At 37.2% G+C, this 27,682-nt stretch overlaps 1 protein-coding gene and 1 long non-coding RNA gene across 7 annotated transcripts in view; one reads left to right on the top strand and one right to left on the bottom strand.

Moving 5' to 3' along the window:
- LOC128838183 (uncharacterized) overlaps window positions 1-6,116 on the top strand; it is a 53,856-nt gene extending 47,740 nt beyond the window's left edge. The window contains exons 3-4 of the long non-coding RNA XR_008445116.1: window positions 5,085-5,187; window positions 5,331-6,116. This is a non-coding gene — a long non-coding RNA (uncharacterized LOC128838183). The remainder of the gene's footprint in view (window positions 1-5,084; window positions 5,188-5,330) is intronic.
- The window catches only part of ANKRD17 (ankyrin repeat domain 17), a 144,848-nt gene that overhangs the window by 41,845 nt on the left and 75,321 nt on the right, over window positions 1-27,682 (bottom strand). For 3 of the 6 annotated variants that reach the window (XM_054030163.1, XM_054030160.1, XM_054030157.1), the window contains 11 exons: window positions 25,255-25,488; window positions 21,935-22,029; window positions 17,004-17,241; window positions 16,241-16,432; window positions 15,713-15,822; window positions 13,736-13,823; window positions 12,052-12,179; window positions 11,141-11,284; window positions 10,098-10,200; window positions 7,776-8,531; window positions 5-153 (listed from right to left, as the gene is read on the bottom strand). In XM_054030163.1, the coding sequence (XP_053886138.1) occupies window positions 5-153; window positions 7,776-8,531; window positions 10,098-10,200; window positions 11,141-11,284; window positions 12,052-12,179; window positions 13,736-13,823; window positions 15,713-15,822; window positions 16,241-16,432; window positions 17,004-17,241; window positions 21,935-22,029; window positions 25,255-25,488 (2,237 nt within the window). The remainder of the gene's footprint in view (window positions 1-4; window positions 154-7,775; window positions 8,532-10,097; window positions 10,201-11,140; window positions 11,285-12,051; window positions 12,180-13,735; window positions 13,824-15,712; window positions 15,823-16,240; window positions 16,433-17,003; window positions 17,242-21,934; window positions 22,030-25,254; window positions 25,489-27,682) is intronic. The other 3 variants (XM_054030162.1, XM_054030161.1, XM_054030158.1) reach the window with 2 other exon arrangements.

The raw sequence follows: 27,682 nt of genomic DNA on the forward strand, positions 1-27,682 counted from the left end.
TTACCTGTGCATCAATATCTATGGCAGGGTAGATTGGTAGCATGGCTGAAGGAGAAATGATAGGACTTGGAGCTGGCGTCTGAGGTTGGGAGACAGAAGTTGCAATGCTATGGGTAGGAGTGTTTGACATTGCAGATGCTCTTCCACTCACTGCTGTTAAACAGAATGACTACATTTAGTAAAGGTAAATTTTATTCTTCAGATCTGGAACATCACAATTAGTGGACAATGAAATACCAGAAAAATCTTGAATGCTTCTTAATAAATTATTGTATTTTGAAAATAGATCACATTTAAACCTCTAATTCGTTGGCCTTAACAACTCTGAGAACTTAAAAACTAATTTAAGAAATAGACGGTATGAGAAATGTGTGAATGTTAGGTTTGTGGCATTTTCTGAAAGCCACCTCTGGAAAAAGAGAGCACTTCTCCTGATCAGGCACTTTATTCAAAGAGGTATATGACTAACTGACTCAAAAAATCCATGTCATTAAAAGGAGACTGGAGCACATTCAGAATAACTAGGTACTTAAAGCTATATATTTTGGCTAACTATGGGTCCTGGAGTTCCTATTCCAATCACAAGGTATTAATGCAAAATAGCAACAATGATAGTGTGGAAGCGTCTGATCAATCAGAATTGATCAAATATAAACAACTATGTTACATGGGAGGGAAGTTGAACATTTTTATAAAAATCATTTTGCCAATGGTATTGTTTAAAAGTTCTGGCAAAGCAAAAAAGAAAACCATCAAATACTATTTTTGCTACATCATATCAAAATGGTATAATTAGCATTTTGAATGCAATATTTTCCTAAAGAACTTTTTGCATTCAAGCTGTTCCAGTTTCTGGTAAAGCATCCTTTAAAATAATATGTTCTGTGTACACATTTTTAAAGGAATTAATGGATTTTTCTGCTCTCCTTTTTGATATTAGTGAGGGTCTTTAGAACCTCACTGATTATACAGGAGAGCTATGAAAATGAGGATATACGAAGTGCTGTCAAATGTGCAAAGTAAAGGATTTGAAAAAAATTTCAAGTATATTTTTTGAATAATCTTCGGTGTTATTTGTAGCTCCAGTAATTACAAAGTTTAGAGAAATGCATTTTTCAAATTGATAATGTTCCTTTACTACATACAACGGAGTAGCTATGCAGGAATATATAGCAACCCCTCCTCTTAAAGTTTCTAATGTTTTAAAATTTCTTCTTTGAAGTAGGTTTAATAACTGGGAGAGGAGCCAGATCACCAGCCCTGCACACTGATGTCCTTTATTCAGCAGTAACATTGTGGGCAGCAGCAATGCAACTTTCACTACAGCATCCCACCAACCTGACTGAGCCTCAGTCCAAAGAGGCCAATGTTTACTCTCTGTACTAACTCAATTCTTGGCCTTCTTGCTGAAACTGCCAACAAGGAAGACAGCAAATGTCAATTATGATAGAAACAAATGATAACCACCAACTTATTTCATACAGACCCAATGAACAATCTTACCAAATAATAATGACTTCTGGTCACTATCATACCAGTTTTACTCATGACTTAGAGGTGGAAGTCTGTGCCAGTCCCAAAGCCATCCAATTATTCATTCTTTAATTTTCACCTAAATAGCTAAAGAACGGCAACGGGCATCTTTAATGAAGAGGAAATCTGTCTCCCATAGTACTTCATTACAAAGTTATCACTGGGTATGGAGTCAATTACTGGCACAAGACTTGAACCCAAGATAATTTGGCCCAAAGTTGAGGTGCACCATATGATTGATTTCAAATGAAAGATAATATCAACAAGAGTTGATGTTTCAAGGAATTCTTGTTCAGGGAACATCATATCCAAAGGTTTCAGCCCAAGGTATTCATGTTCATCACGAGTCTTTTTTTTTTTTTTTTTTTAAACTTAAAAGCAGCTCAGGTTCATTATCCCTGTTATATAAAGGTATTACCTTAAAAAAGGAATAGCTGTGGTTTGATTTAGAACAAAAAAAGGAAATTCAGAGTTCGATCTCTTGCTCCATTTTTTGTTCATTATATCAGAGTACATGTGGGTCAGATACTGACATTTTTCTAAAAGCCAGCAAAAAAACAAGAACCCTGAACTCTGAATTTACTGCCTTTTATGGGTTTAAAGAACAGAACTTTTCAAGCAGCACAAAGTATTTTAATTCCTAAAAAGTTAAAGACGTCTTGGAAAAAAGTTTGATTCCCACCATATCAACATTTTATAAATGAACCATCTTTTCTGGCCAGTGGCACTGGGGGCACATGGTAAAGTTACAAGAGACTGAGTACTCAAGCTGGCTGCAAGATGATGGGAATCAATGAGAAGTGAGTAATCCACGCACCAGAACCAGAAAGCTTCCAATGCTGAATGTAATACCATTACCATCAAAGTTTTTAAAGGGTCATTAAGAACCATAATTTCCTCTTTAAAAAACCAGTTCCAAGTTATGAGATTTTCAAAGACATAAGAAATTAGTATTGTGACCCACTACAAGAAAAAAAAGGCACGTTAACTATTACAACTGACACCACCGAGGTTGTTAGGCCTAAAAATGGACCGATGTGGAGAATTATTATATTCAATTGTTTCTAATTTAAGCCATGTACCATTTTTCACGCTATTGTTGCTGCAGTGAAAAAAAATGTAGAAAAACCAACACCCCTCTTCCCACAAGAAACTTTACGATAAGAGTTCATAAATAAATGGTTTATACACAAGCTAACACAGTACACCATGAATATGCATGTTGGTTTACAATTCTTACATTATTATTTTAAATCTGCTGCAGCAATAATTAACTGAGAAAAATATATGGTTCATATCCATACAGTATATTTACTAAATGAGACAGAAGGTAAAGATGTGTTAATTTTTAGGTCTAACAATCACGAGGGTGGTACTCTGGGTGCCGGGAAAGCTCCTGATCAGGTTGAAATTGTCATTCAAGTGCACACCCCAAAGGCAACCAACAAAAATCGTTCATCTAAAGTCTAACGAAGACTAAGAAGCATTCAATAAACTACAATGTCTTCGTACTATCTTCACAGCAGTAACATGAGTACTTGTCCCACTTTACTAAAGTTAAGAAGTATTTTTAAATTAACTATTTTAATGAAGAGTTTTATTAATATCAGGGCACATTCTGTCATCTATCATGAGCAAGCAAAACAAAATGAATTCCCTACCCACGCTGCCTCTTTTTTAAATTTTCTGACTGATGTGGTGAAGTACAGATATCTGTTTCAGTAATTAGGTGAACATCTACTACTGGATGTCAGGGAAATGAAGTGATTTTCTTTCAAATCACATTGAAATTAGGAGCACTTGGTATGTAGATTTGGCTGTAGGGCCACACACACTTCTTTCTCCTATTGAGATGTAGGATTAAATTTTCAAAAGCATTAAATCTGATTTTCAAAAGTTACTTTTCAAAGTTACTTTGAAAGTTAGGTTCTTAAATCACTTTTGAAAGCAGCACTTTGATGCTCTTGACAATTTTGTCTGCAATGAAGACTGAAGACATGGCAATATTTCGATTTTTATATTTGATTTTCCTGTGTACCGCCATTAGGAGGTCTACTTAACTAATCTTTACATTGGACTCCTTTTCCAGATCTTAGATTTCCTCCGGACTTAAAGGGACGTTCCTTACACTTGACATGTTTTCCCCACAAAAACACCAAGTTGTACACGTGTAAGATAAGCACTCCAAATATTGCAGGAGAGAAGGAAAAAAGAAAAAAGTTCACAAGTATAAGTAAGCCAAGTGAAGGTTGTGTAAGATAAAAAACTGTTTTAGAGCGATAGGCTCTTACCAAATAGCTCATTTGGAAGGTAAGCCTGACATTTTAAAAACGTGCTCATATTTGAGAAATGTCAACGTTTATTTCTTTAAATAGCTAATATATCTGTCCCTTTTGACTCAGGGGATAATGCTTTGCACTTTTTAAATTTAGCAAGAATGGGGACTCTTTTTGTATTGAAGAATGATCATACTATTCACTTAGTTTCTTTAAGTTTTGAAATTTTTTACACTATGCTGAACAATAGTAATTTTCTTAGTGGTGTTCTCATTATTGGGCCCACAATGCTGTTCTTGCGCAGTGAATGTCCCTTGCAATGCCACTTAGAATGGGTAGAGACATTCTTTCATGCTGCACTGCTGTAATTTGAGATGCAAGACCGACAGCCAGATTTTCGTTCTCTTTTTCTCAAATGGATTTAAAAAAATTTAAGATCTTAATGTGACTAATTTGTTTTTTGCATTTCAGGTTTTTCCAAATATTCTAGTAGAAGAGTCAAGTTTTCTGAATTTAAGATTAAAAAAGATGTTCCTAGAATCCATTTTTAATGGATCTGTGCACACAATTACATAGTCACAATATGCCCTGAAATAGTAACTAGAAGGCATGTTGTGACTATGAATTGGCAAACACAATACCACTCCTAAATATTAACAGATCTATCACATGGAGCCTGAGATTCTATAACACATCAATGTTCCTTATTTTACATTTATATTAGTTCTTTTCAGGGGCTTTTTCATGCAGTTTTCCAGTGTAAAAGGTAAAACAGATCACATTACATAAATTTCTTTTCATGCAGGAAGTCCATACCTTTTAGTCAACGGACCAATAAAAATGTAATTAAGTTGTGCTTACTGTTCCTTTACACAGCAACTCCCAGAGCACGCCATCAATACATACCAAGAATAATACAGATATCTGTATATTATTTATAATACTGATAGCGTAAGTTAAAATCCTTAAGAGAAGTTAAAATGCTATTGCAGTAATTTGCTCCTTCCAACGGGAGTACATACCTCTGTTAGCATTTCTAGAAATCTTAGGATTTTGACATTATATTCCAATCTAGGGTACTTACTTACTATGTAGTATCTGTCAAATCATTTATCCTTTCCTATGACCCAATTTAGTCATTTGTGAACTGTAAATGCAACTTAATGATCTCATAAGGATGTTTTGTGAAGCTTAAATTTATTGTTTGTAAAATGTTTTGAAACCCTTGACTAGAAGTCATGTACAACGTGTTAATTTTCTTCTCTCTTTTCAAAGGTGTGGAAGGCAACCCTCAATATGGAAAACTGCAAGAAATCTCTGAGTGCAAACATCTCCCACTAGCAGAAGGCAGGGAGAAGGTGTAACAAATTAAAAAGAGGTACTGACAAATTGAAATGCTTGTTTATTAAAAATATACATTTATAGTATTTACATGCTAATGAATTAATAGATTGCATACATAGCCTTAATATTTAAAATGTGTTTATTTATAAGTAAACTGAAATGATTCTTATTCATCAGGATCTGAACTCAAGATTCATCAGAACAGCATGAGAGATAATGACATCAACATCTCAAGTGGAAGCAGGGAGGTGTCCATCCTTGCCTTGTCATAAAACTCTTGCAGGAAGAACCCTGACCTCAGGTGTTAGTAGACAAGTAAAAACTAATTTTCAAATAATTTGTTTTTAAACATTTGTCATTTTTAAAATCAACTACATATTCTGTTATTTCTAGTCTACTCCTGAGAAATGCTGGAGACTCAACAATTGCCACTGATAGCTGTGGGTACCTCTGATTTTTTTCCATTGCTACCTTAGTTTTAATTTAATTCAAAAAGGGGAACTTTTAAAAGTCATTTTATCAGTTGACGTTATAAAAGTGGTTCCATTTTCAGTTGGTTCAAACTTAAGTAATCAAGGTGAAAAACCGGTGACTTTCCATTTGATGAGACAAAGGTCAGACATGGTGAGCCAAATTAATTTCTGGTGTAACTCAAGTGACACCATCCCTGAGTCTTAGTAAGTCAAACATTCCATGGACAGACACCATGAAGTCTCTGGGATACACATCAAACATGTTTTAGTTTGCTGGGTATTGTATTGAGCCAAATTAATCTCCAGTATTGTGGCAGCTTGAATTCAGACTTTGCAACTTAAATTGTACAGCATTTTTGAAGTTTACCTATTTGTACTACGTTCTCTATTTACAAATAAAAATGGGTTCTTTTTACATTAGTGGTTCAGTACTCTGAAATTTAATTTATACAAACTTCAGATTAATCCTGAAAACCTTCCACACATGCAACTCTCACAGACTTCACTGGATATTGCAAACACACAGCTTGTAGAATTGGGACCGATGAATGTAAAAAATATTTGATTCAGATGTAAATTGTAAATAAATCTAGCCTTTCATAAAAGGAAACGTTCAAATAGTGCACCCCCAAAATAGAATCACGAATCCTCAATATTTAAATGGAGTTACATGTAATTATATATCATAATAGATTTTAAAATGTAAACTAAATTTAAGTTCTATTTAAATTCAGTATGTGTAATTACATGTAATTACAGCTTAAAAGTTGTAACCATTTTATCTGACAGATGCACCAGCTGGTATTAGGTATCCCAGTGTATCCAAATAAGGGAAATCTTCACATCTCCATTTTCTCATCAGGACGGAAGGAGAGAAATCGTCTCTTGAGTGTTCAGTTAAACTTTTGCCTACTGATATTTTCAAACCTGGATGCCTATGTTAAGCTCCTGAACAGCACACTGATTTTCAAAAGGCACCCAGGTTTGAAAATGCTTTCCTGAATATTTAAAAACATTCCCCAAATATTGTTTCTTCACTTCCCTACAGGATAATGCTACTGTAATTTCTGCAATATGTTGGTACAACATAACTTTACTCCTGTAGACTGAGATATCCTAGATTACCTCCACTGTCATGCTTCTCAAATGGCATATCACGATAATTAGCACCATGTAATTAAGATTTTTCTTCATTAATAAATCTGTACTTATAATAAAGTTTTAATATATGTTGACCTCCCACAAGGTAATTTAAAAGATTCAATGGATACACAGGTTTACAGTAATAAAGGAATAGATTGAAAACTAATATTCTACTGACAAGTTGTATAATTAACAAGGGGAGTAGCAAATGAAATATAATTAGGATGCAAAACATGCTATAAGGAAATCAGCACTGCTAGCCTTCTATACTTCCAGTTGTATCTAAACCCTATTTTATTCTTAGTGTACTGTTTAGTACTCCAAGAAAAATGTAATCTGTATGAAATGTCTTAATACTGGATTATTCTCGTAGATTTGGAAAATTTAAATTTGTTTGCATAGATAAAGGTAAAGCAATATTAATCTGTGTATTTCTTAACAATACATATAGGTTTATTTAAAATTTATTCCTACTTATGGCTCAATTCCTAAATAAATTTAAATTTAACTATGGCAGTTCTAATTCTAAAATCAAATGCAGAATGTCTATTCCAGATGGTCTTGCTTAGAGTATGCTAGTTGATAGAAGGCCTATTCCAAATATTAAAACTATTTCTTAATAAACAGATACAAGCACTGAAGAACAATATTGTCAGGCTGGTTCTCCACATCTGGAAATGGGGCTGTAATAGTACCATAGTTTCAATTGTGACCAAAGCAACTATGCAAAATAAAATGGCATTTTGCACATACAGCATACCAACCTGTCAAACGAGCAGTGGGTAGCAAAACCTCAAATGGGAAGTCAATCCTTCAAACTAAAAATGTTTACTGAAGATTACTGAAAATTAACTATTATTCTAAAGCCCTAACGACAAGGATCAGTATATAAAAATCGTTCATTGTTGTGGTAGTTAGAATCAAACCAAAAAAAGAAAGTTGATATACCCTCTACTAGGTGTAAGCAAATCATAAATTATACCTGCTCATAACAATATAAACCCACCTGCCATGATGTCATCCAGCGTGTCATTGAGGGTCTGAGCAGGGCTGGCTACCATTAACCCTTGCTGAGTTTCTGTCAGAATTCCTTGCCCCAGCCCTGCCAGCTGTGCTTGGCCCAACACTGGCTGTCCAACTAGAACACCTTGAAGTTCGGTAAGATTTGCGATGGACCCGGGAGGTAGGGAACCTGTTGCCAGAGGCAAAGCTTGGGGCATCGCCAGAGGCTGAATAGGTGCAAAGCCCATCTGCGCAGCCGTTTGCTGAGGATCATCCTTGAGCAAGATGGGGTCCACCTGCTGTAACCGTGCATAGTCCCCCTCTGAAAGTTGTTCTCCAACCCCAACAGGAGTCAGTAGTCCCAGATGCTGGCAAGACTGCTGTTGCTGCTGCTGCTGAAGCTGAATTCTTTGCGCTTTAACCTCTAGATATTGCTTTTTTAGCTGCTGCTGCGTTTTCAGTTGTAACTCCCGTTCTACTTTCTGCAGTTCCTCCAAAATCTTTTGTTTCTTCTGAATTTGTTCCTCTCTCGTTTTGTTCAGTTCCTCAATCTTCTCCTTGGTAAGCTGATCAGCATGTGCCAATTCCAAGGACTGCAGTTGAGCATTTTTTTCTATGGCTTCTTTTATCCTCTGCTCAAGCTCTGTTAACTTGCCCTGAGCCTCTTCTACAATGCTCTCTGGAGACTGATTGGTGATGTAACCCTGTACATCCTGGTTGTTTGCTGGCAAATGGCTGCTGGACTTTTGTTTAGAAGCAGCTGTGTGAAAAAGAAACCCCCTCAGAACCAATGGAACTGCACATGAATGGCATCCTCATTACAGAGCTACTGTTTGGACATTTAATGGCCAACAGTTACGCACCAAGGTACTGTACCCATAGAAGGTGAAAGTGTACAGTAAGACCTTATGAAGAAAACCATATCTTGCACGTTATGATAATTATATCGTATCAGAGGCTACCCTGCAAATCTAACAGTGGATTACTATACATAATGTAGAACAGTTCTGTACATTAATTTTTAAGGTATTTGTTCCAACAATAGTTAAATGTGTGAATAGAAAATGATTGCCTCAAGATGTGTGGTATGCAAGTGGCATGATTAGATATACAAAAAAGGAAGGGAAGGAGATACTAGCCCTAGACCTGATATTTTGTGTTTTGAGATGGTATCAAGTCATAAATGCATGGAAAAAGGCAAGAAACCAAGCCAAACTGTTATTTGATGGGTAGGGTTTTTGTTTGTTTTAAGAATCTGCTTTGTAAATCTGACTTGGTAGATTTAAAAAGGTGCTAATCTAATTAGGAATATTTAATCCCTTCAAGCTTTATCAGCTTGACATTCAGTACTAGACCCAATATTAAAGCATTAAAATACGAATTAATATGTTCTGATTTGACATCTATTGTGTTTAGGTGTTCCACAAAGAAGACATGAATTTGCATATGTTCGACCCAACTCCCTGATCAGGAGAGGGAAAGAATTCAGTCTTCACGTAAGAAAGGACAGTGCTCTGTGTAGTCCAACAGATTTATAGTGAACAAATCCATAGTGATTAAGCCAACACTGTACCATCTAAATGTTATAAGGAAAAGTGATTAATAGTTCAGAATGGAAGAGAAATTAAAACCCGGTATTTCTAACTGAGGAAGTACCCATTTTCTTCCAGCAGAACTTAAATTGTAAAGTATTACCAGCATATACACAGTATATATTTTATTATACACACACACAAAACACATGTGAACTACTGGTGGTCCTTGATATAAAAAATATTCTGGAGATCCTTTATGTAAAAGTGCAGCAAAAATTTTTAGATAACATGTCCAAAATGGACACCAAATTTACACTGAGTTCAACTACTTCGCAAAGAGGACCCAACTCACATTTTACAGCACAAAATCAAGAAATTCTGCTTTTAAATATAGTCAAACCTGTACCTACACTGCTATCTTAAGGAGATGTAAATTCCAAACCAACTACAATATTACTGATAACTGTGATCAATGACAATTCTTTCAAAGTTTTTACTATTAGATACTGGTTGACAACCTACATTTCACATTAATCTAGCAAAACCACACATGATGTAATATTTTTAGAGAGGCAGATTTCTTGAAAAATTCCAATTTAAAGAAGTTAGATGGATATTTAGTCTTTAATGTGGGTGAAAACAGTCCTTACAAAAATTAAATTAATTCCCTTGACTGATTCCAGAAATAATTATTGTCTACAGGAACTTATCCACTAAAATAAAATTAAAGCAACCCTAAATCTTCTACCTAGACAGGATTTTTTAAAGTGAGCTGCAAAGCTACAACTGACCTTTATTTCTGATGGGAAGGGTTGACACGACATTGGCAGGGGGTTTGTCAGGCTCCTGGGGTGGGACGACCATGGGCAGTGCCTGCACTGGTACACGAGGAGCCTAAAACATTGGACACTAATAGATTACATTTCTTTTCTTCCTATATGCTTAATATTTATTGAAGTATAACATCTAGTTAACAAATTGTCACTGTTACAAAAATGGCATGCATAACATATATAAAATACTGTTTAACACCTTTTGAAATGTTGAGTTCAGTGCCAATAGTTGTTAACAGTTCCAGACTATTATTAATATGGGTCCTAAGCACTTTACATTCCTAGGCCATGTCTACACTAGCAAGCTTACAGTGGCATAGCTGTACTGATACAGCTGTGCCGCTGTAAGATCGTTTATGTAGCCGCTCTATGCCAACAGGCGAGAGCTCTCTGTAGACATAATAAAGCCACCTAAACAATCAGCAGTAGCTATGTTGGCAGGAGACCCTCTCCCGCCGACATAGCACTGTGCACACGAGCACTTATGCCGATGAAATTTATGTCGCTATGGGATGTTTTTTCACACCCCTGAGCAACATAAGTTTTGTCGACCTAAGGGGTCGTGTAGACATGGCCTTAGTATAAACAACAAACATTCTAACAATTTAAACATCATGAACATGGTAATCCATACTAAATCTGCCGTGCAAATTTAAGCCACAGTTGGCTGCAAATGAAGGTTAAAAGAGCACTTCTTACTGAAGTGTTTTTGATTGTTGAGATTTTCTTCCTCATTGTTTTTTCAGTAAAATTGACAAATTGAGAGGAAAAAGGCAACGAATTACCCAGTAATGCTACCAAAGGATTTTCAGTTTGCACTTCAAATTGTGGCATCTGTTCAAAAAAGCTCATCTAGTAACCTACAAAATGTGCTAAACCTATGTTTCCAGATATTTTTCATAACTTATTTAGTGTATATTTTAGTACCTTAACTTTCAATAAACTAAGTATGAACACACAGAAAAATGAAATCACACCCTGTATTAGCTCTTGCATCTTACCCTATTTAAATCATGGGATGGTGGGGTCAGCTGGGTGGCATCAGGTGCAGGAGCAGAAAGCAAGTTATTTGGATAATCCAGCAGGTAGCAAACCACACTAGTATGACCACCTTTAGCTGCCTCTATCAACATAGTTGAACCATCCTAAAGAGAAAAAAAAAAAGGAGCACACTACTTTAGAAAACCAGGTGTATGAGAAACATTAAATTATTTTGTTAGCTTAGAGACACATCTCTACATCATATATTGAAAAGGCATGTTGACAGGCTCACTGATAATTTTGTGTGTTTTTAACAATTTGTAAGACACAATTAAACATTTTTACAAAAGTATCTTAAAACACAAAGGCATTAACATTCTGAAACTATGAAAGTTACATAGCAAACTCAGTCTAATTTCTTGGTGCAAGAATTCATGACTTCCTGTGGATAATGCACTCACTCTCCCTCAAACAGTGCTATATACTTAGGGCTTGCCTACACTACCGCGCTAAATCAGAGCCGCTGCATCGATTCATCATGTCTGGTGAAGACACGTTGCGTCAATGGGAGAGCGCTCTCCCGTCGGTGTAATTACTCCACCTCAACAAGAGGTCAGAAGTAGGTCAGCAGGAGAATGTCTAAATTGATGCAAGTTACATTGCGCAAGGGAGTGGTTTTTTCACACCTCTGAGAGACATAACTAACATCAACTTAGGCGGTAGCTTAGACAAGCCCTTAGTGGCAAGGGTTCTCTTGGACGATAAGGATTTCATTTAGCACTATCAGAATTTTTAATTTTGAGAGTGACTGCTATAAACTTTCATTACATGTATGTCAGTTTATTTTGTCAGCCCCTACACTTATTTCAAACAGTAACCAGAAGATTAGTTCAGAAGACAAGGAGAAAATACACATGCTAAAAATACTTACCTTCAGTCGGTGTGTAGGATCAGCTCCATGAGCTAGCAGTAATTCCACAACTGCCAAGTGACCTCCAGCACAGGCCAGCGACAATACTGTATGATCATTGTTAGCTGTGGTCCTATTCACATTTGCTCCTTCGGTGTAGGAGGGGGAAGAAAGAAGGATGGCGGGGGAAGAAATCACTTCATAAAAAGATGAACTGTAACACTTGTCTTTCACCCATTTCTGTTCCGGAATCAATACTTAATTCCATATATATTAGACTAATCTGAAACAGCAGCTTTAAAAATAATTAAATGCATAAATCAACTTCAAACGTATTTGATGGCCAGAAATGTTAGGAACAGACGCACTATTACATAATATAGTACTGTATACAGCAAATTTGATAATATGAAATTATAATCATTAACACAAAAGTCTCATCAGCTACACAATGGATACAAAAATGTTACTTTTACTAAATAATACAGGGAAGATGGCATAAATATTAACATTCCCAACCAAGAATGTGAATATGTCTATATTACATGCATGGACCTAATGTGATTTTGTATGTGATGCTGTTATTCAAGATCTGTCAGCAATTTTGTTGTCAAAGTGCCTCACTTTATGACTGACATGCTGCAGAAGCCCTTCCTAGTCACTGGCAAGCAGTGATTAATTCCAACTGTGCTTTCTCCCATTCACATCTGCGAAGGGATGATAATGGGGCAGGATTAGGGACAGCAGGCCAGTCAGGTTCCACACGAGGAGAGGAAAACTTGTAACTGTAGCTGCTTGGGAGATGGAAGTGGGGTTACTAAGGAGCAAGAATGACCACACATGCCATTGCTAAAATTAGACTCCTAAATCAATATTTAGGCACCTGATTTTTAAAAGCGTTGAGCACCCATTAGCTTCCACTATCTTCAATGCAAATAAAACACTACAGCCTGAAGAAGGGGTCTAATTTCAGAGTTCCTAAGCCATACCACAGCTCCCAAAGAACTTAATGGGAAATGCAGGTGACCAGCACTGTTTAAGTATCAGGTACCTCACTTTAGGTTGCCAAGTTTGGACATCCTAGCCTCCATAGCCTAATGGCTTAAATATTCTAAGTCAAGGTAGAGTGATTAAAATAACTTTAATGTAGTTGGAAGCAAGATTACAATGTCATTATAAGTCCTATAATCAGTCCATGTTCTTATAAGAAACACTGTCAGTTTTATATACAATATGTCAATTGTATGGACAATCAGGAGGATCAAATGGATCATATATCTTCTATTTAATAAAAATACATCAAACATATGAGTAGCAACTCAATATCAGTACATCACAACATACAGTGAAGTTTTTCATGCCCTGCCTGCGTTGCAAGAAGGGGTATGGTTAAGATAAATGATGTCCAGAACCATAATTACATCCGAAGAAGTGGGCTGTAGTCCACGAAAGCTTATGCTCTAATAAATTAGTTAGTCTCTAAGGTGCCACAAGTACTCCTGTTCTTCTTTTTGCGGATACAGACTAACACGGCTGTTACTCTGAAACTTGTCATTATATATAAAATTAAGCATAAAAAAGTTATCCTAGTACTAGCGCCTATATTTAAATTATTGGAAATCTAAATAGAATATCCATTACATACACCGTTGTCTTCAAGTCATAATTCTTATTTAAGCAGAAAAGAAAAACTTCATGAACTCACCTTTGCTAATCAAGAACTGAACAGTGCAAACATGACCTGCTCTTGCAGCTTTCATTAAAGGAGTTCTTCCACCTTCTGATTCATGTTCCTAGACAAAATATGAAAACAGGCTTACAAGATTATAAAGGGGCAAGTTTCTAAAGGGATCTAAATCCAGCCTGCACTTTTTCACCTGAAATAGTAGTATGGTCGCAAATGACTGCATTTTGATGTTTAAAAACCCAATAATATCCACAAACTAACTGACTTATCTTGATGACATCTGTAGAACAGGGATAATACCAACCCACCTTTGTAAAGAGCTTTGAGAGCCTCGAATGAGAAGTGTAAGTGTGAAGTATTAAAATGTTCAGATTGTAAAGCCCATTTTTAATTTTTTGGGGCTTTTAAGAAAAGTGTTTCCTTATTAATAAGCTTAACAGCTAACTTCATTTTATGTGGAATTATTATAATGCTATACAGGCATTCTCAACAGATGCTGAACATGGACAATGTCTCTGTTTACCTCAAATCATCTTTATTCCATTACCTAAATACAGTTTAATAGTTGCTATGGGCCGGGGTGGGGAAGAGAGATAAGGTTTTTCACTTCTAGCATAACAGAACCAGCTGTTTTCTGATATTAACCAGAATATGGAGTGGATCATTTCTGCATTTTCATTTGAAATGCTTGATATAAATGACACAGCAGCAGCATTTTTCTGTTCAGGCTACTTTTAAGGGGTTGGAACAGCTTTGGAAGTCAGCCGTGGTAAGTCAGACTAAAGCAGTGATCTCCAACCTTTTTATGCACAAGATCACTTTTTGAACTTAAGATCAACCCAGGATCTACCCTGCCCCGCTCACTTCATTCCCTCCTCCCTGTCGCTCACTCTCCCCCACCCTCACTCACTTTCACCGGGCTGGGGCAGGGATGCGGGAGGGGGTGCAGGCTCTGGGCTGGGGCCGAGGGGTTTGCAGTGTGGGAGGGAGCTCCGGGGGTGCAGGAGTGAGGGGTGCAAATTCTGGGAAGGAGTTTGGGTGCAGGGGTCATATGGTCACTCTGCACCTAATCTCCTAGAATCCACTGGACATTTCATGAGTTTTACTTTTTATTAGTGTCATTTGTGGTTTATAGATCCAAAATCCTTCAGGGACTGTCACAAATCAGTGCAACATTCTCAACTGTGGGGTGTGCATTGGCTGAGCCTGGGGCAGGTGTGCAGGAGAGGGTGAGGGGTGTGGGCTCTGGGAGGGAGTTTGATGCAGGAGGAGGTGAGGGTTCTGGGAGGGAGTCTGGTGCAGGAGGGGGCTCCAGGTTGGGGCAGAGGGTTGGGGTGTGGGAGGGGATGCGAGGTGTAGGCTCTAGCCAGGAGGCACTTACCACAGGTGGCTCCCGGCTGGTGGCGCATCAGGGCTCAGGCAGGCAGGCTGTCTGCCTGCCGGGGCCCCACACCACTCCCAGAAGCGGCTGGCTGCTGGCACGTCTCTGCGTCCCCTGAGGGCAAGAGAGGCAGGGGGTCTCTGTGCACTGCCCATGCCTGCAAGTGCCGCCCCTGCAACTCCCATTGGCTGGTTCCCAGCCAATGGGAGCTGCGGGGACAGTGCTGGGGCAGCGCTAGGAGTCACCTCCCCGCCCTCCTCCCAGGGGCCACAGAGACACGCTAGCAGCCAGCCGCTTCCAGGAGCGGCGTGGGGCCACAGCAAGCAGGTAACCTGCCTGAGCCCAGATCGACTGGCAGAGGCTCCAGGATCAACCAGTCGATCAGGATCGACAGGTTGGTGACCACTGGACTAAAGCATTTTGAGAATTTCTTTTAGATAATGAAATAATCATTTTATATCGAACTGGGAAGAATCATCGCATTGAGAGAACATATTTAAAGTAAAATAAAGAAAAGGAGAATTTAAAAAACATGTTTTCAGCAATTAACATCCAGTGCTCATTTTATTTTTTATTTCTGATTTATAATTATCATCTAAAAGTTAATTCCTTACCAAATCTGCACCTGCCTGAAGTAAGACATCTGCTACATCAGTATGGCCATTTTCACATGCATATGTCAGTGCTGTGTCACCTGTTGCTGTTGTTGCATGCACATTAGCCCCTGAAAAGCAGCATTAATGAACGTGTAAGCTTTAAAACAATAGTCTAAAAATAACCAAATCTCTCTATGTTCCTTAACAGAACAGATTGTAAAGCTCTGTAACATTTTCTTCATCATTCAATAAAAAGTTGATTAAAATATTCCTTTAAAGATTTTATCAGCCATACTCTGAAATGAATCACTAAAGACACAAGTCCCCTCAGAACTGAAGTTTGAACTACTTATTACTCTCCAGTGGTAAACATATATCCAAAATATTAAATGGTCTAGAACAGTTACATAAATTACTACAGAGTATCTACAGAGTCTAACTTCATACTGTTACTAATGAAGGTTTATCAACATGGGCACATGGTACCCTATTCAAGTAAACAAACTTGTAGAACCCAACTAAGCAGAACAAAAAATGACTCCATACCTGCAGCTAGTAAATATTTAACTAGCTCCAAATGACCCTCTTGAGCAGCTTCCATTAGAGGTGTGGAACATCCAAGCTCTATATCAGCTCCTGCCTTAATAAGAAAATCAGCAACCTCCAGAAAACCTCCACAGCAAGCCAACGTTAGGGCAGTTTCCTGAGTCTCTTCTGTTTGAGCATTGATGTTTGCTCCTTCCAAAACAAAAAACAACCCCCCCACCACCAAGATCAAATTAGTTATTGAAACAAATATTTAAAAGTTAATTTTTTTAATGAAAGACATGTAAAATGTAAAGCTGATTTGATTACTCTGTTTCAAAGAAAATTCCTGAAGTAATTTGAAACCCACATAATTATAACCGTCTCCGACTAGCAGAGATTGCTCATGTGATCTCAGCGAGCACTCTTTTTTCTGTGAGATTCCAGAAGCATATTCTCCAAGTGGATCTATGCAGAGGCCAACTTGAAGAACCTAAATTACATATATTGGTTAATTAGTATGTAATGCTATTCTGTAAAATACATTTTCAGATTACCAGTTGCTCATTTACTTCTCACTGATTAATCTGAATTTATTTAAGGATTTTTTTTTTTTTTGTTAAAAAGGTCAGGATGTTGCATCTGGGAGAAAGACTATTTGAATAGGAAAAAAATGAAAAAATAGTGCTGTAACTAGTTTTTTAAATTATACATTGACATTCATATTTCTAGATGCCCATATAGTACTTTCAAATCTACTGAGTAGACACACTGTTGTAGTTACCTTGACCTAACAATAATGCCACCATCTCTTCATGACCTTCTCTGGCTGCTTCCATTAGTGGTGTATATCCTTCATCATTTACCTCCTCCAAGTTAGCCCCACGTTCAATTAATAACGCTGCCAGCTCTACATGTCCACCACAGGCTGCCAATGTTAATGGAGACTCAAACGAGTCAGCAGGCATGTTCACTTGAGCACCACTGTCAAGAAGTAACCTAGCAACTTCCACATGGCCATCCTAAGAATTCAAAAAACGCAAGATGAACAAAGCACAAATACAGGCAACGCAAGTTTTGCCCTGACATCTAGAACTTGGCTTAAAGATCATACTTCAGTTTATGTATATTCCAGTCAGACCCAATGCATTTCATGGTTGGGATTTACAACAGAGTCTAAGGGAACTAGGTGCACAAATCCCACTGAACTTCAATGGTCTTCTACCACCCTTAGACATTTTTGAAAATCCAAATAGCTAAAACAGATGAAGGGAGTTAAGATTCCCATTAACATCAATGGGAGCAAGATCAAACCTGAAGTATTTTCAAGCATACTCAAAGCCTCAAATGTAGAGATATTGCTACATTATGTAGCCCACCCAAAAGTTAAGTGTGTGGTTCACAAATTAGTGAACTTAATACAGCATATGCATGTTTAAAAAAAACATGTTGACATCTATAGAACTTTACTAAACTATACTAATTCAAACAATAAAGGTTTTCTTCACCCAACTTCTGAGTAACAATTTAATACAGAAGTGTGGTAATGAGGATTCATTAACTTTGATTTCATTCGTACCAGAATTCACTAGTACTTTGTGAATTATCAAAAAAATGTAATAAAAAGAAAAAACAAGTTAGCAAGATTCTAACGCAATTCTGATCCCATCCTAAAAAAATTTATTTTTCTGTCAAAATATTCATCGTATTATCCAAACAAGCCCCTTCATTGAAAGGAATAGACGCTACCACAAATTTCACTATAAAATTACTACTATAATACAACCAGCTGCACACTGAGCTACTGTAAGACATTCTTAGTCATCTTGCCAGTGGATAACGTTGAACTTGGGTGCTCTTTTTTATATATGAAGACATGAAAGCGTGTATTTTATTGTTTAATTTAAAAAAATTAAGATATATGAGGAATATAATATCTGGTCCTCCCAGATTTTGCTGAAAGATTTGTTGGGGTCTCAAGATGTATGTTACTAAGCTCTCGCTTTAAAGGGGCAGAGGTGTTTGATCTTTAAAAAATTCCCTTTCTCCAAAACGTACATCATTCATTCATTCAATCAATCAAAAAAAAAATTTAAACAGTGATTAAAAATCACTTGTCCTCTCAATCGCTCAGCTTGCATTCTCTTGGCTCTTGTGATGTCATTTCACTAGATATCCAATCAGTCTTCCAGGCAAGATAGGACCTGAAATTTTAACCAGGTTAAAAACAAAAAAAAAAATCCATGTAGACATTCTTTTATAGATCATAGGCAGCAAAACAGACCACAATATCAATTTCCCCTCCCCTGGCCAGCCCCTTAGTAAATACCAAAATGCAGACTCTGAAGTTTTTGGGGTTTTTTTTTCCTTAAGAGCAGACCACTTGGGACAAGTGTGACATGGATACTTATTCTCAATGAAAGAGGAAATTTAGTTCCAGAAGAAGGCAAGAAAAATAAATTCTCAATTTGAAAAGCTGTATCCCTCCTTCTGAGGCCTCTTGGAATTCAGTTACAAGAGAGGGAAGAATAGGACAGAAGCAAGCAACCACCAACCCAAATCCTCAAGGCATTTGAGCTAGCCACACATCCATTTTTTCAGAGGAAGGCCAGAGAGTGGTGGAAATGGGGAGTTTAAAAAAAAAAAAAAGTGACACCACAGAAATCACCTCTACTTCTATCATCTGTTCTCCTAAACCCAATGGGTAATATGGTCCATTTTTGAGGTTTACTATGTACAGAACTGGAAAGGACTATATGCCTTCGGAAATCTACTCATCACTGATGCCTTTTTGGCTTATCTTAATTTATAGGCTGGAATCTTTACAGATATTAGCTGCCTTAGTTATTGTAAATCATTCAGGAAAACCATACATAACACTTCCCATTTAGAAATGGGTATAAGACCTTTCAATGAGTGAACCTTTAAGTAGGAAAGTTATCAGATTTTTGCTTAGCCAGACAGCACATTTTGTCTGTTTGTAAGTTTCTTACTATACAATAATCTTACCTAAGAACAATCTTTTCTCCCAAAATATCCTGATTATTTCAGCTTTTACTTTTTTGGGTCTATTACCCATTTTATTATTTTTCATTTTTATGTGAAATCACACAGTAAGCATCCATCTAATTGCTCTGTCTACTCAATATTTAGCATCAGTATTTCAAAAACAAAAATGAACTGCCTATATCCTTTAAGCCTTCTAGAAATTAATTAAAAAATTTGAGCACCCACTCATCAATTCAATCACTTGCAAAACTGCTTAAGTAGATATAATCCCGCCCAGGTTTGAGTCTTTATAGTTATTTCAGGAAAGGGAAGACTAAACTAAGACTTCAATGAGGATTAGGGGCATCATTTTACAATCATCTTCAGACTAACAGATTTATAATATGAAAAGATTTCTTACATCAAGCACACACACATTATTTACAACACCCCCTTGCCCCCACTTTACATGCTAGTTGCTTTCCAACAGACAAGATCAGTTCCTGTCCAAGAAGTTCACAATCTAAGGATGAACAGAGACTAGGCAGAGATGGGAAACCCGCATTATGTTTAAAAAAAAAAAAAAAAAAAAGGGGGGGGGGGGGGGGAGTATTTAAAGTACATTCATAGTAGAACTGGGTCTCTGAAAGGGACATAACAGTAGAGAGGAGAAAGGCCCTTGAGAATGAGTTCATGAAAATTCCCTTTACAGAAGGGAGGTCTAGAAAAAGCACGGAGATGCTTATGTCAGAAACTAACAAAACCATTCAGCACAGGAGAGGAGGCTAGCGGGTTGTGGGGTGCGATATTAAGAGAGGCAAGACTTCATAAGCTGGGATGGCTATATAAAGCTTATTTAGTTATACTGAGTTTTCAAGAAGATAAAAAGCTTGAATTTGACGTAACAGGAGAAGCCAGTGGACAAATTCAAAGAGGTAAGTAACTAACAATCAGAATGGGCAAGGAAGTTAACTTGCTATACATACTAGATGCTGAAGTTTAAGCTATACTTTCTCTGCTTTGATTCTATTCTTCATTTGCATGTGAGAAACATAATGAAACTGAAAAAATTTCTTGGAAATTTTGTCAGTTTCTCTGTTTAAGAGGGAGGGAGAGTCATGATACAGTACAAAGAAAATAGCTATAATTTAGAGAAAAGGGAGGGGAAAAAACAGCCACAAGCAATTGCTTCCTTATTACTATTTAGTAGGAAACCTGGATACAACATTCCAATAACTCCTTCCATGTACAGAGTTATTATGAGCATCTGCCCACACCCATCACTCTGCGGGGCTAAATTCCTGCAGTTTACACATCATTAGACTTGGGATAGGGGAGGTGCATGTTGAAGATTACACATTGAATCTTTGCTGTTGCAACAGGATAAGTAAATGCAAAGATTCTGAAAAAGACCCAGGTTTGCTGGAACTAAACCTGCCCGGATAGCTACTCTAAATTTAATCAAAAGTGAATGAATTCAAATAAATCCATCAATATTTTACATGGTGAATGAGTTACATAACAAATATTATTATTAATATGAATTATATGCTAACAAACAGATTCCCTAAATTGTCATGCAAGAGACCCAAATCTCCAGACTCCAACATGGACAAAGATGATGCTTGAGGGAAAGAACGGTAATCTTCTCTTGGACAGAGGCAGCTGAACAATTAATATTGCGAATTGTATGGGCCATAAGACAACAAACCACAACCAAAACTAGGTTAGACCAAGCCTGTGTGTGATATGACTTTCATTGCTACCACTTGGATGATGAACGTTTGTATTTGTTGCCAAAAAAGTTGACAAAAATAAAATACAGTGTGAAATGGATGATCACCCACATCTCATGTATTTCTTTAATCAAACTAACTTTGAAGGGCTGTAGCCGCCTATGAGATTTCACCTATCGTCACTGTCATGACAGATTATTTTTAAATGGCTATGGAGTCATGTGATCTAGAGCAACACTTTTTGTAAAAGAAGCTGGAAGAGGAACACATGGCAAATGGAAAGTCTACACATGGCAAGTTTTTTTTTTTTTTTTTTTTTTTTTTTTTTTAAACAAGCTTCTCTGAACTGTAGTAGCATGTGCTGAATACCTTCAGTAACCAGGCAAAGACAAACATTCAGCATGTAAGTTTAAAATGTAAGAACATGTACATTTTAAACTTATCTGTTAAATGCACATTTGAACATGACCACTGACAGCATTCAGTTGATATTATTACAGTTTAGGGTTTCCGAGAAGATTTGAAGGTTACCTTTAAGTTCAAAGCTCTTCTTTCAAGTCAGAGTGACTGTAATTAAGATATGAGCCTGTGAATCAAGTGTAGTAAAATACTACTCATTTATTTCAAGACGACTTTGTGCAGGCCTCAGAAATAACCAAATTCTAAAAAATTTTATTGGAACATGGCCAAACAGGTGCTACCACAGCAGACAAGAGTGTCACCCAGTACAACATATGACTATTGTGAAGCATAAAATGAGTGCTGATTTAGATCATTCTGCTTTAGAAAAGTATTGTCGTAAACCATGTTTTCTTTACCCTCTGTTGAGTATGGGAGGATAAAAATAATGAGGCACAATGAATGGACGTATATAATTTAAATTAGATTGTGTACCAAACAGACAAGAGGATCGTCGTTTTGTGGCTCTTCTCCAGCAACTGGAGAAATGCTAAATATGCTTCCATGCTATAGCAATGTATTTGTTTCTTACCATACAAGCCTCCATTAAAGCAGTGTGCATTTCATCTGTTTTATGCTCCTGGTCTGCACCTGCCTCCAGAAGAAACCTCACCATTTCTAAATGGCCTAAATTGAAAATACATAATTAATAAAAACCTCAAAACCTGTTCAACAAGTCACATTCCTCTGTTTTGTGTGTGTGTTCATAGACTGAAACACAGCAGAAAGGTTTTAACATATGCAGTTAAACAACGCAGGACTTGGTTACAATATCATAAACAAAGAAAATTACTTTGGAAATCACCACTTCCACCTCCCATTAATTTTTACCCTGGCTAAAAATCAGACTTACACTGTAAACATCACAGCCCACATTATCTAATCCAGGGGTCGGCAACCTTTCAGAAGTGGTGTGCCGAGTCTTCATTTATTCACTCTAATTTAAGGTTTTGCGTGCCGGTAATACATTTTAACGTTTTAGAAGGTCTCTTTCTATAAGTCTATAATATATAACTAAACTATTGTTGTATGTAAAGTAAATAAGGGTTTTAAAATGTTTAAGAAGCTTCATTTAAAATTAAATTAAAATGCAGAGCCCCCCGGACCGGTGGCCAGGACCTGGGCAGTGTGAGTGCCACTGAAAATCAGCTCGTGTGCCGCCTTCGGCACGCATGCCATAGGTTGCCTACCCCTGATCTAATCACTAAAATCGTGTACAAGTGCAGTATTCCATGTGATATGCTACAAGAATGTTAAATTAATAGCACAAATTTCATATCGCTTTATAGGGACTTCAGATACTGTCCAGAAAGAATATTAAACTAACTGGTTTAACCCTAACTTTAACTACCCTGTTTCCCCGAAAATAAGACAGTGTCTTATATTAATTTTTGCTCCCAAAGATGCGCTAGGTCTTATTTTCAGGGGATGTCTTATTTTTCAGAAATGAAAAATGCCTTATTATCGGTGGATGCCTTATTATCGGGGAGGTCTTATTATCGGGGGGATGCCTTATATTACAACGAGAGGCAAAACTGTAAGTAGGCCTTATTTTCGGAGGATGTCTTATTTTCGGGGAAACAGGGTATAAGCATTCTGTGAAAGGCTGCTGTCCATTTATTTATGAATACTGTATGGGACCAGTTTATGGAAAATATTTATTGTATGACTGTATAGGATTAATTCATTGTATGCATAGGTGGATTTAGTTTAATAGCAGAGTCTTAGGAAACCAGCAGAAAGGCAGCACAACGTCTCTAGATGAATAACCTCCTGGTAAATAGGTCAACAAATTAAGAGAAAATACCTGAGATTATCTGAGCAGATGGCTACTTTCCAGCTCCAGCCAAAGTACACAGCTGGGGGCCTAAAGTTCAGAGGGACATTACCAATTAACTCATACTCCAGAAGGAGGGACACAATTGTTTGGCCCTGCAGGGAAGGAACAGGCTGATACACACACACACACACAGGCCCTCCGGAGGGGGTTTGAAATGGTTGGGCCTTCCTAAATTTCCAGGGGATGGTAATCCATGGGTGACAGATGTGTATAAACAGTTTTAAAAATCCTCTCTCATGTTTCTGTGTTCCTACTGTTAAAGATTAAACAATATTTTGTTTTAAGAAAGCTGTCTTGTCAATATATGTACCAGTGACCCCAAAGGGAAGACTTGCAGGGGCTGAGCCCAGTCTGACTTGCTAAGAAATCACAATTGCTATACAATAAGCAGTAGTCCGGGACCTTTTATAAGAGTGGGAGCATTGAGGGATTTCACCCCAGGAGAGGTGAAACAAGGGGCTAACACCTGAAGAGGAGTCCAAAGGGACAGCAGGGCCTGTACCTGTGACACAATCCATTTTCAACTTTTTAGTAGTTAATTGGGGGGAGGGGGAGGGAATCCTGCAAGCCAAGACAGCAATAAAAAATAGTGGTAACAACAGAGTCACACACAGGTTTTCAAGCCTCAGGCACGAGATCTGGAAGCAAATTAGAAAGCCAAAAAGAGTTCAGAACCTCCAAGACAGAAAGGAATACAAGACTGAAGGAGCACTTTGAACACAGTCACCTTGAACTCCAAGTTCTTTCCTATGCAAAAAAGAGTGAGGAGCTGTGTAAGTACCAACTTGCGCTGTTTGCTTTTTACTCTGCTTCCAAAACTCATAGATCAGGATTCAAAAATCCCATCATATTGCTCTGTTATAATTCATTTTCAGAAGATTCCATTACTACTTACTCTTTTCTAAACACCATCAAAACTACATCCCATTATCTAGGGTAATAGAAAAATGCAACAGGAACAATCAGAAAAATTTAATCAAGAATATTAGAACAAAATTAACATCAGCCAAATAACTCAGTGCTCAGCTACTATGCTGATGTAACCACGTAAGTACGAAGACTACGGACCGGACTCTAAACAGAGAGCACAGATCCATCATAACTATTTCAGTGAAACCTGCCTTAAGTGACCATTTGAGGGACAAATTAGTTTATTTAACAGCTGTGGCCTTCGAACAGACGTAAACAAGACTTGCATTCTATAGGTTTGGGTGATCTAATATAGACAGTTGCCTAAAAGGGAGGCAGTGTTCTCCAGTGGATAAGGCACTGGAACGGGACTCGGAAGACCTGAGTTCTCTTCCTGGCTGTGCCACTGGCCTGGACAAGTCACTTCCCAATCTATAAAATAGGGATAATAATACTGACCTTTGGACAGCACTTTGAGATCTATAGATTAAAAGCACTATATATAAAGGTATTATTAAGGGTCTTTTCTACATGTTTCACTGAATTATAATAGTGGACTTTGTCCAGAGTAATTATAATAAACTGTTACAAAATATTTTGGATCCCCCATATCGTTTTCTCCAAATAAGGGCTTAATCCTCAAGCACTTGTAGAAATGTTTTTCATATTTTGTTCAACAAGCAGCTTATTTTCAGAAGCTAGATACTGCTCACTACAAAAAAAAAAAAAAGTAAATAAATCATTCCCCTGATTTTCAGTTAACAGCATTTCTTCATGGAAGTTTGCACTTTTACTCGTTATTTTACTGACCTAATAAGATTTAAAACCTCATGTAAATAAGAGATATAAAATTAGGACCAGATTCCGATACACTTACATTGAATAGCATCTCACTCCATAAGTGGGCCCACTGATTTTAATGGAAGGTACTAAATTATGGTTAAAGGATCAGACGCTGGTCCTTAATGAATTGCAAAATCTATACCTATCTAACCATTTAATTAATAATTTTAGGTTGAATACTAAAGCTTGTTAAGGAAAGTAAAGTTTTTTTAGGAAAACTTCTACAAAAAAAAGTAAAGGCTTTAATACGGATACTGCACCTTTGTAACAAGCCAATGTAAGTGCACTCTCCTTAAATTCATTGGAATGTGTATTGATTCCTGCTCCGTTTTCTAACAGCACTCTGGCTACTTCCACATGTCCAGCACTTCCTGCTTCCATAAGTGGAGTGTGACCATTTTCATTGTGGTCCTCAATGCTAGCGCCTGATTCCAACAGCACCTTCACAACATCTACATAGCCCCCAGCACAAGCGTATGTAAGTGCTGTGTTGCCTAGTACCAGAAGAGAAGAAACAAAACCAAAAGTTATTCAGATATTTTGTTTTGGCAACAGGAATTGTTTCTACATCCCACTTACCCTCAGACCCCATTTCAATACTTAATTTAACACTGATATTTAAAAAAATGGTTATAACATTTTCAGGTTATGGCTCAAGAAACAGTACAATTAAAAACAACTTTTCATATGTATAACAATGCTGAGACACTAAAACCCTGAACTATAAATGGTGTCTAATGACCTGATTGGGGGAGGGGGGGAGGGAGGGAATAAAATCACTCCCATTTTTCTCCACGTGAATCTGCAACTTCTGGCATGACCCATCTCCACACTGATAATTTAATGGGAGGTGTGAGGAATGTGTTATTTTCAGTTTCAGTGTAGTGATACTACTCTGCACAAAGGAAAGCAGATGTTAGATCAATTAAGGAGTGGAGTGAACTGCCTTAGGTAAGACGATTTCAAGACTTATTCCCGAAGAGTTAATTTTTAGTATCCAGAGCTGGAATCAGCATATTTTCATTACATATACTTGTTCTCATTCTTTTATGAATCACAGATAATATATCAACATGAACATCCTCCCTCCACCCTCTTTTCTTTTTTTTTTTTCTTCAACGGGAGTGATAATACTACTCTACTTTCTGACAACTAAGCAACATATTTGTAAATCAATTAATAACCAAGGCTTCAGTAGTTAACACTCTACTGCAGGACTGGCAAGGACACTTGCAGTTACCCAAAAGTAGTTTCTCTAAAATACAGAATTAAAAACAAAAATTTATCCATTTATGAAGTTATGCATTGAAACAGATTATACACGAAATAAAATAATCTGGCAAAAGAAATAGCAAAAAAACCTTCTCAATCACCCCTTGTCCAGCTAATCTCTGCCAGAATTCAAGCAATCATTTGCAACAAAGCAAATAAATAGTCAATAACAAACTATCCAAATTATGCTCAGAATAGTATAATGTCTTTGTCATTGTCTTCATAGAAGATTTGTGCTCCAATTTATTTCATTGCTAAGGAAATTTCACTTTTGAAACTATTCACTGATTTAGGTTTCCAAACACCTAACATTATCTACATACCTTTAGGAAAAAGATTATACAATGTCAAATGGATCAATAGCCACAAAAAACGATGCCTATACTTTTTTTATGTAGATTGCTTGCTCATGCAATTAGAAATATCTAGTGATTTCCAAGCCTTTCCAAACATTAAAATAAAAACAGTTGGTAAGTTAAATGTATAGCAAAGGTATGTCTCCAGATAGAGGTTCAATTTCATTATCTGCTTAATACAGCAAATACCAATCATCTAATTTGTCTTCATGATAATATAGCTATAGTCTGTCAAGTGGCATACAACTGCAGCTGTCCACAGTCTAGAATTATAGGGTGAATCCTGGCTCTGTTGAAGTCAAAAGGAGAGCTATCATTAACTTCAACAGAGCCAGGATTACACCCATAGCTCCTGCAATGCTCTAAAGGCCAGGCAGTCACATAACTCATGGGATGGGTCCAAAACCCATGAAAACTATCAAAATTTCTGCCACTTACAACCCTTTGGAGATTTTCAAGGTGTGACAGATTCAAGGATATTTTTGAGAAAACTGCCATAAGACCTTATTGTATTAAGTTTATATATTATTGTAGACTGAGATTGTATGTAACCTTGGGGGGGAAAAGTGACAGATGAGAGACCTGGGAGTTCAATTCAAAATGTGCCAGACAGGTATGGACTTTTGGAACAATAAGTGTAAATGGATTTCCTGGGGAACCCCTAAGGAAGAAGTTAATGCAAATTCCTAAATCCAGGTATGCAAATACCCAGCCTTGTGAAGTTACTCAGACAAGAAGGTCATTGTCTCCTGGTTGCCAGTCACAGGAGGCCAAGATCAGAGGTCTGGGCTGTTTAAAGAAATGACTGATTTGCCCAGTTTCTGTTCTGGATCTAAGACAAAAGCATTTATAATCATAGGGAAAACCCAGTTGTGGGTTTTGAAGAACTAAAGCCTATCACAGCCCTACCTTGGATTGGGAGTGACCTCTGGTAAGCTTTTTAGTCTCTGTGTAGGTCCTTTTATTGTTTTAATGTCTTCTCTGTAATGTTCTTAACTTAAGAATGAATGTGTTTGCTTAGAAGGAGCTGTATAATAACTTATAACTGCGGGCAATGCTC

The sequence above is a fragment of the Malaclemys terrapin genome, chromosome 5 (assembly GCF_027887155.1).
Source record: "Malaclemys terrapin pileata isolate rMalTer1 chromosome 5, rMalTer1.hap1, whole genome shotgun sequence".
Taxonomy (NCBI): domain Eukaryota; kingdom Metazoa; phylum Chordata; order Testudines; family Emydidae; genus Malaclemys; species Malaclemys terrapin.